The sequence below is a fragment of the Microcaecilia unicolor genome, chromosome 7, assembly GCF_901765095.1.
Source record: "Microcaecilia unicolor chromosome 7, aMicUni1.1, whole genome shotgun sequence".
Lineage (NCBI taxonomy): Eukaryota > Metazoa > Chordata > Amphibia > Gymnophiona > Siphonopidae > Microcaecilia > Microcaecilia unicolor.
This window is the reverse complement of record NC_044037.1, coordinates 274,768,489-274,778,371: the sequence shown is the minus strand read 5'-3', so window position 1 is coordinate 274,778,371 and position 9,883 is coordinate 274,768,489. Positions and strand designations below refer to the sequence as shown.

The following is a 9,883-nucleotide window of genomic DNA, read 5'->3' as shown; positions in this document are numbered from 1 at the left end:
ACGAGGCTTGAACTTCAGAGAAGCTATTGGAGAGGCATGGAATCAAGGAGATTCGATTGAAAAACTTCCTCGGGGGTAGCACTCATGAATTGTGAATACCGCCAAAAATTTGCTGCCCGCCAGCCTTCAAAACTAGCCCAATTTGGCTGGAAAACCAAGGAGCGGAGCCACCTGGATTAAGACTTTCTTCCTCCTTGTGACGCAATTTCCTATTTCCAGCAGGGCGGAGCGTGGCTGAGGGAGAACCTCCTCCTTCCTTGAGAGAACTGGAAGTTAGGTTAGAGGGGGGGTGGTGTGTGTGTGCTGGAGAAGGAAATCGGTGGTGCTGGTGGCGGGCATGAGTTTAAAGGTAAGATCGGAGAAGGAATTTGAGTTTAAGGAAGAGTTATGGGATCTCGGGCGGGGACATATATATCCTGGGCTGGGGAGAGCGGTAGAGATAGTGGGGGTGGGAGTGGGAACCGATCCCGTGTGAAGAGGCGTGCTCGTTGTGTAAGAGTGGGAGGGTAGGCAAATGAGTGAGGCTTGATTGGTATTTCTGTTATTGCAGCTGTCAGCTTGAGGAGTACAGTGGTGTCCATGGTTGGTTCCCCAGACCCCAGCAGTTTGTTATTTTAGTGTTTCTAACAGGTCAGAATTTGTTCTGAATCTCTCTGTCTGCTAATTGCCAGATGAAAAGGCACCAAAAAAAAAAAAAAAAACCCCAGACACCTTAAAGCAGCAAACAGTTCATCCCTACTGTGGTTTAAATTTCTCTCCCCTCTCCAGTCGGTTCAAAACTCTGCTGCCCGTCTCATCTTCCGCCAGGGTCGCTTTACTCATACTACCCCTCTCCTCAAGACCCTTCACTGGCTCCCTATCCGTTTTCGCATCCTGTTCAAACTTCTTCTACTAACCTATAAATGTACTCACTCTGCTGCTCCCCAGTATCTCTCCACACTCGTCCTTCCCTACACCCCTTCCCGTGCACTCCGCTCCATGGATAAATCCTTCTTATCTGTTCCCTTCTCCACTACTGCCAACTCCAGACTTCGCGCCTTCTGTCTCGCTGCACCCTACGCCTGGAATAAACTTCCTGGGCCCCTACGTCTTGCCCCATCCTTGGCCACCTTTAAATCTAGACTGAAAGCCCACCTCTTTAACATTGCTTTTGACTCGTAACCACTTGTAACCACTCGCCTCCACCTACCCTCCTCTCTTCCTTCCCGTTCACATTAATTGATTTGATTTGCTTACTTTATTTTTTTTTTGTCTGTTAGATTGTAAGCTCTTTGAGCAGGGACTGTCTTTCTTCTATGTTTGTGCAGTGCTGCGTACGCCTTGTAGCACTATAGAAATGCTAAATAGTAGTAGTAGTAGTAGTAGTTTATTGATTTTATACAAAAACAAAGTACAGAATCTATGCATGAAAAGACTTTAACCTGTAATGCTAGTAAAAACAAACAACAAAGTGACAGCAAGGAAATCAAGTCGCACATTGTACATATTTATTTATTTTGTTACTTTTGTATCCCACATTTTCCCACCTATTTGTAGGCTCAATGTGGCTTACATAGTACCGGAGAGGCGTTTGCAGACTTTGGTGTGAACAAATACAAGGTGATGATGTGGTTAAGATAATAATGTTCATGTGGCACAGCCACACTAGGGCATCGTATAACGGAAGAGTTGTGTTATGTCCATTAACGTACTTTAGTTCTGTTGTGTTGCACATATCAGGCATTTATTTTGGATCAGCAGGGTATGCCTTTTTAAACAAGTTAGTTTTTAGTGTTTTCCGGAAGTTTAAGTGATCGTATGTAGTTTTCAAGGCTTTTGGTAATGCATTCCACAGTTGTGTGCTAATGTTGAGAGAGGTCTCCATTTGGACTGAAATTTGTGCAACAGATTAAATTTTCTGGCAAAATATGCTTCATATCTGTAGGTAAGACCAACAGAATTCCACCAGTAAGAATAGTTAAGTTGTGTCAGGTCTTTCCAGTAACAAAGGACAGTCTTAATTGCAAGAAGGTATCTAATAAAGAACTTTCATGTGCATTCAAAATATTTTGAAAACATATTCTCAATATAATATGCCTAATACTGAAGAGGATCCTGAATAGGAAAGACTTTACATATAGTGGACCAAACATAATTCTAGTAAGTTTGAGAATAAGTACAATTGAATAATATATGTTGCAAGGTACCCTTTTCTTTACCACAAGACCAGCAGTTTGAAGAAATAATTCAAATCAATATGGTGTGATCAAACAGGTGTCCAATAGGATCTATGAGCTAGAAAGAACGTGGACCAGTATGTCTCCCAATCTTTTTCTTGACAAGTAAAGTTTAAATCTTCTTGCCATGAGCTTTGCAACTCAGGCAAATGTTTGTGTTTAATATGTTTTAACCATTTATAAAAATGGGAAGCAGTGTGGCTCAAAGCATGAAATATTTTGCAGTGGGTTAGTAGAGAGGGAGACACGAAAGAATGAATGCATTGGACTCCTGATATTTTATTAGTGTGTAAGAGTTGGAACCATTGATTAAAAAAAAAAAAAAAGAGTGGGGAATGTCAAAGCTTGTTTTCAGCTCAGAAAATGTTTTCCAGAGTAAAGAAGCATTGGCAAGTATTACTACTGTTGGTGGGATGAGAAGAGGGAGTATGTTGAGCATGCTTGCATAAATCTCTAATGTCCTAGTTTGAAGATACTCTTAATTTTACCAGCTGTTGTTGCGTGACTTGGGCCTGTTTATCATGTGCTGCCATGCGGTCTTCTAGCATTAGATTTCAGCAACAGAGAAGAAATTTCTGATTTTGTTTTTAAATTTCAGCAATTCTAATTAAGTTCTAATGCATTAAATCTCGTAAGGATTTTATATCCTCAGCCATCGTCTTTTCAGGGAATGACTTGTCTGGAGGCAGTGCTGTTTTGTCAGGTGTGGAAGGCTCCATTTTGGAGCATTTGGAGGTTTATTGAATTGTATAGGAAAGATCGTTTTCGGATGATTTATTGGCCGTTATCTGAGAAAACTGTATGTCTCAAGGTAACGATCTAAAGTATCTAACTTGAAGTTTTGAAATGATTAGAGCTGATAAAAGAAAGATATTGTACTTGCCGATGTGAGCAGCTGAATCACGCTTCCAGCGCGGGTCACTTGATGTCCTTATTCATCCCTACTCTTAGCTAGGTTGTACTAGTTCTGGGACTGGTGTAAGTTTTACTATCCTTTAGTTCTGCTCTTAAAAATAAAAGGTATTAAAAAAAAAAAAAGATCTGGTGGTGTGGTGTACCCCTGACCCCTTCCTCCAATGGTTAAAGAAAGAAAAAAAAAAAAAGCCAGGTGATTTAGTGCACCCATGCCCCCCCCCCCCCCCCCCCCCCCAGCCGCAAGAAAACTCCCTGGTGGTCTACTGGGAGGAACAATGCCTACTTGCTCTTGCCTTTGGGTGGTATCATCTTCAAAATGGCTGTGCAACTTATATTGTTGATAGGCCTTGCCCAGTGTATCCCAGGATGCACCAGATGGGGCACTTCTATTTTGAAGATGATAGCACCCTTTCTCCACCCCTAGACTCGCTCCCTCCCAAAAACAATTAATTTTTTTTTTTTTACAGTGTGGTTAGAGTTTGTAGATTCAGAGTTACTGCAGGACACCTGAGCGCACCCTATTCTACTCCATTTTAAGATGCGTTAAGTGCGTATTAACATCTTAACGCTGCTTAGTAAAAGGGCCTCTTAGAGACTCAGACACTGTAATTCACTTGGTTGAGAAAATTTTTGCTTTCTGATCCTTTAGCATGTATCCATCAGTAAATCAGTTGAGTTGGATATTACAGAACTAAGGAATGCTACTTCACCCTAACTTCCAGTTTCTTGCCCTGGCAGTTTTAAGTACCACTTTTTTTGACCTGGTAGATTTCCTCCTGCTCTCTTGGAATTTCGTTTTGGGGTACTGTTATGGACTGTAATTCCAACAAGTAATGTCACTGTTGTCCGGAGCCTAAGATGCTCTTCCTCCCCAGAGGCTGCACATTCTGTCTCCTCAGCATAGCCAGCCCCAGCCAACCTCCGAGTGGGAAATCGGAGCTTGAAATGGAACCCAGATCTCCTTTTATCACAGTACACAGTAATACTACTGGGTCCTTCTCACAAGTGTTTCCCAATATCAATAAAAATTTGGTGGCTCAGTCAGATCTTTTGTATTTTGCTTTCTAGCTATTGATTCCCTATAATTCAGTTTCAGATCAGCTATTAGATGCTCTGTAGATGAAATACAGAGTGAAGTTCAAGTGACTATGAACCACTGGAGAAAGAGAAGCTTCAGTAGCAGCAGAAACAGATCACGCAATAGCAATGCCTGCCCTGGGAAGGGGGGAGGAGACAGCAAAAGAGGAAGTTCCATGTGAAGGGCAGTATGTTAAATAAAGTAGAGCTATCTGGAAATCTCTACTCAGAAAGAACTTGATCCTGACCATTCTGGGTAAAAGTTGCTTTAGAGGCGTATTTTCAAAGCACTTAGACTTACAAAATTGCGTAGTAACCTGGGGAAGTTTGTAAGTCCGAGTGCTTTGAAAATGAGCCCCTTAGTGTATCTGGTTTAGTACATCAAGCCAAAAGTGAGGTAAAATATTTAAGGCCCATTGGTCTATGCTGTAGTCAGAATATTTGTCCTTATGTCGGCTGTTGTAAGTATGTTCTTCATTGCGTAATAAGGTAAAACTGTCTCATTATTCAATGCTGATGAGGTTATCTGTGCCATGGCATAGAAATGTGATGGTGTCTTCATTTTGGGACTGTCCATATGAGGAATTCTAACAAATTTAGCCACACTAGAAGGACTGAAAATTTTGTGTTTAGATACAGGATCATCCCAACCTTTAGGCAAGGCAGTTGCCTAGGACAACAGCTTCTGGGAGCAGCTAAGAACAGCTGCAGTCAAAGCAAAGTAATAGGTCCAGACAGTCACCTATCAGCACCTACTGTAACCATTGGCGTACCAAGGTGGGGGCGGTCCGCCCCGGGTGCACGCCGCTGGGGGGGTGCCGCGGCGCGCGCCTGTTGCCCTGTCTCCGAGTTCGCAATTCGCATGTGTTCACTGCTTCCTCTGAGTCTGCCCCGGAACAGGTTACTTCCTGTTCTGGGGCAGACTCAGAGGGAGCAGTGAACACATGTGAATTGCGAACTCGGAGACAGAGCAACAGGCACGCGCCGCGGCACCCCCCAGTGGCGTACACCCGGGGGGGGGAGGGAGAGGTGTCATTTCGTCGGGGGGGGGGGGGGGGGGGCGCATCAGCGATCCGCCCCGGGTGTCAGCCAGCGTCGGAACTCCACTGACTGTAACCTCCATTTTTTTGAGGTTTTCTTTTTTTGTGTGTGATGATTATGGTTAGTTAAGTTTTCAAACTCTTGTGGGGGAGGGGGTGTGGCTGCAAGCTAGTCAATTGGGGGGGAGGGGAAGGTTTTAAGGCTGAAGGTTTGCCTAGGGTGCTCACTACCCTTCCACTGGCTCTGGTTAGGTAGCTTTCCTAAACTTTCTCTGAAAGACAGTGAGTTCACTTTTCCAGTACCAGAGTGTAACTTGGTGGGTAGGGGGGTACTATGTAATTTGCATGTTGTTCGAGCTTCTACTAAATTAGCTGATTTAAGTAGATCAGACTAGTATTGCATAAACCCAGACAGACTAGTGAAGGGTCATGGATTTGATCTATCGCCTTTTCTGTGGTACAACTAAAGTGGTTGACATTTTTTTTTACTTGCAGGTACTTTCTCTGTCCCTAGTGGGCTTCACAATCTTAGTTTGTACCTGGGGCAATAGAGGATTATGGGAATTGCCCAGAGTCGCAAGGAACTGCAGTGGGAATCGAACCTCCACTCTTCTTGAATAAAAAACATTGGGGCCCATATTCAGACTGTGGGAGGGGAGCCCGGATAACTCCTGCGGTCAGCCCGGATATTCAATGCTGGGCCATTTCTGGTGATCGGCATTGGATATCCGGTTTATTTTTAGCCAGTTTAAAGTTAACCAGCAAAGTTCACATTAAACCGGCCAAAAGCAATACCAGCTATTTCAGCTGCCAAATATGGCCACTTACAACAGCTGGATATGAGTTGAATATTTGGTGATAACCGGCTATATGTGATATAGCCAGTTGTCTCCTAGGCGCTAACTGGGAATATTCAGTGGGGGAACTTCAGAGGGCGAAATGAGATAGTCGGTCATCATAAGATTAGCCATACTATAGCAGTGGCTTAGCTACGTGGGGCCTGGGCCCCCCCGCGAACCCTCCCCTGCCGTCGCCTACCTTCGGTTTTGCTGGCGGGGGACCCCAATCCCCGCCAGCCAACGTCTTCTTCGTCCTGCAGTCAAAAAAGTCTTTGTTCTGTTGCATGCTGACGTCCTGCACATACTGAGGGCGGGAGGTTGTGAAAAGTGGCGACGGGGGGGGGGGGGGGGGGGGGGCTAAAATGTGCCCCCTCCCCTCAGGCTCTGGACCCCCCCTCCCACCCACGTCTGGCTACGCCCCTCCTTCCAGCCCAGTATGCTGTTTCCAACAGCAGCCAATCCAGGTCACAGGTACCTGGCAGAAACCCAAATAGTAACAATATTCCATGCTACCAGATCCTTTCTCCAGATGTTGATTGGCTTGAGTTTTTGTAAATTGTCAGAGCTATCAGTTCTTTGCTAAATCTTTTTGGAATTAGCAAATACTGTGTAAAGAATAGGGTAGTGTTCACGTACTTAACCAGCCAAGGTAACCGCATAAACAGGACTGCATAAAAGTCAGTCTTATCTTCATGTGATTCACCATAGCTGGTTAAGTGCTGAATATCCTACCTAACTGGCTATTTCACCAACTTTGTAAATCCAGAAATTCAATGCCAGAGCCCGCCCATAGCCTGGTATTGAATTTTTAGGGATAACACCGGCAGCAGTCAGCAAAATGCTGAGCTTCACCAGTTGAATTTGGAGCCCATGGTGCTTGAATTTCTATGCTGTTTTCACATTCTTGCTTCAGTAAAGCAGGAGTTTGGGCATAACATGTCTCATATTTTCTGAGAGCCATGTGGTGTACGGGCAGAAAGCAGAACTCCCCCTTCCCCCGCCCCCATTCTGTAGTGGAGCTGGCAGCAAACCTCTGGAAAACATGTTTTAGAGTAGAGATTGACACAGGGACATAGTTTGTCCCTGCAGGTTCTGTCTCTGTCCCCGTCAGTTCTGTCTCTCTCCCCGCACCATCCCCGTAGACTCTGTCCTCATCTGCAGAAGCCTCAAACAATTATGATTTTATATTTAAATCTTTTTATTAAAGTATAAAAAGGAACAATATGCTGTGCAACTATTGTGTATAAATTTCAAATAGAAAACAATAATAACAGTGAGCAGCGATAATAACCCTTCTCAACACCACCCTCTACCGTTCCTCATCCCCAGTAATAGCTGATTTCTACTACCCCAAGGAATCCTAATTCATCCTGTTAACATGTCCAGGGGTACAAAATAAAACCTGTTTTGTATGCCCTAGAGGGGAGAAATACGCCCTACGAAGCACTGTCTAGCTCTCCTGTCTTCCACAATACTTCCTTTAATAGAAGATGTCTTCTTAGAAGATGTGCTGGTAGCTGAATGTACAGCATCTCCCGTGCAAATTTTGCTAGTTGTGGCCTGCGTGTTTGCTTGTTTTTCCAAAACATCAAAAGATTGTTGTCTGCATCACTCAAACATAAATAACAGTCCAGTTCATTAGCAGGCTTCAAACTAGAAAATGACATAGGGACAAAGTTTGTCACCTTCCTTGTGAGCTCTGTCCCCATCCTCGCGGTTACTGTGGGTCCCCGTGTCATTCTCTAGTTGAGAGTCAGGAAGTCGCACTTGATAAGAGCCTCCACCAGTTCCTGAGCCGTACAGTGAAGAACAGTGAAATAGAATATGTGGAGAAAGTGATGAATGACCATGGTCGCTTTGCTAAAGTCTATGCATGTGATTGAGGACTACAAAATCTTGAGTGGCGAAGAGCAGGTAAAAGTGAATCGATTTTTCACTCTTTCAAAAAGTACAAAGACCAGGGGACACTCAATGAAATTACATGGACATAATTTTAAAACAAACAGGAGGAAATATTTTTCACTCAAAGAATAGTTAAGCTCTGGAACTCATTACTGGAGGATGTGGTAACAGCGGTTAGCGTATCTGGGTTTAAAAAAAGTTTGGACAAGTTCTTAGAGGAAAAGTCCATAGTCTGCTATTGAGACAGACATGTGGAAGCCACTGCCCGCCCTGGGTTTGGTAACAGGGAATGTTGTTACTATGTGGGTTTCTGCCAGGTACTTGTGACCTGGATTGGCCTCTGTTGGAAGCAGGATATTGGGCTAGATGGATCAATGGTCTGCAGTGGCGTTCCTAGGGGGGGGGGGCGGTGGGTGTGGTCCGCCCCGGGTGCATGCCGCTGGGGGGGTGCCACACGCCTGTCGGCGCTGCTCGTTCCGTGCTCCCTCTGCCCCGGGACAGGTTACTTCCTGTTCCGGAGCAGAGGGAGCTTGGAACGAGCGAAGTCAACAGGCGCACGGCACCCCCCCCCCCCCCCAGCAGGTAAAAATGCACCCGGGGGGAGAGGTGACGTTTCGCCCAGGAGGGGGGGGGGGGCGCATCGGCGATCTGCCCCGGGTGTCAGCCGCCCTAGGAACGCCACTGATGGTCTGACCCAGTACGGCTATTCTTATATTAAGAAACTGACTGTTCAATAAATCCAGGGTAATATTTGACTTGTTTTATGTCTGTAGGTTGATATTCGAGAAGATGAAGAGCAAAACATTAAGCTGGCCGAAATTTTGGAGCTGCTGGTTGCAGCGGGATATTTTCGGGCACGAATTAAAGGGTTGTCGCCCTTTGATAAGGTGAGAACTCACTCGTATAGAATTTGAGAAACGTATGAAAGGGCACCATTTGTCTATCACCCCAAAAGGAATTTTCATTCATGCTGACTGTTGGCTAAGAACAGTGGTCCAGAGGTAGTGAATGAGGTTTTATTTTCCTGGGTTTCTGCACATATTTTTAAAGAACACTATCCAGGTATAGATCTGTGAATTAAAATGTAGGGGCTTTATTGCTCTTGTTGTTTTATTGGTACTAAAACTTTTTAATTCAAGCCAGGCACAGATTCCAATCCTTTTGATATTTGTACTCATGGAAAAATGCGGCCAAACTCTGGTGTTAATTAAAGATGCAAAGCAATGCCTGGCAGTGGCGTAGCCACTGGTGGGCCTAGGTGGGCCGGGGCCCACCCACTTAGAGCTCAGGCCCACCCAACAGTAGCACACATTTAGCGGTAGCTGGTGGGGATCTCAAGCTCTGCCAGCTGAAGACTTCCCCCCCCCTCGATGGTAACGAAAATGCTATTTTCCATGATACTGGCACCTGTGCATGCACAGTTTTCAGCGCATGCCTGCTGCAGACTGCCAAGGTGGAAAGAAGCATTTTCCTGACAGCTGAGATATATTTTTGGGGGTGGGAGAGAACACTTGGTGCCCACCCACTTCTTGCCTAGGCCCACCCAAAATCTGTTGTCTGGCTACTCCCCTGATGCCTGGTCTTGGGAGGGACATAGTGAAACCACTTGTGTTCACTTAGAGGTGCAATTTTGGTATTAGGAGAGGAGCAACTTGGCAGTTAGGACAGTAGGCCGAGTTTCAGGGGAACCAGAGTGCATACCCTACTTCTGCCACTGACAAGGGCAAGTGGTTTATATCTAGATTTTTCAGAAGGCGTTTGACAAATTCCTGAAGAAATCACAAAGTCCCAAGATAGGAGACTACCCTGTTGAGGACCGGGAACTGGTTGAAAGATAGGGAACTGAGTACAGCTAAACGGTCATTAGGTAGAAAGTGTCCGTTTAGTGCATTGT

The 9,883-nt window shown here is 45.0% G+C and overlaps 1 protein-coding gene across 3 annotated transcripts in view; it reads left to right on the top strand.

The window, feature by feature from the left end:
- Positions 1-205: 205 nt before the first annotated feature.
- The window catches only part of CCDC93 (coiled-coil domain containing 93), a 225,763-nt gene continuing 216,085 nt past the window's right edge, over positions 206-9,883 (top strand). Inside the window, exons 1-3 of one of the 3 annotated variants that reach the window (XM_030209954.1) lie at positions 208-288; positions 327-349; positions 8,763-8,876. In XM_030209954.1, coding sequence (XP_030065814.1) covers positions 338-349; positions 8,763-8,876 — 126 coding nt within the window. In that variant the 5' untranslated portion in view covers positions 208-288; positions 327-337. Of the gene's footprint in view, positions 350-8,762; positions 8,877-9,883 lie in introns of all 3 variants that reach the window. The other 2 variants (XM_030209955.1, XM_030209953.1) reach the window with 2 other exon arrangements.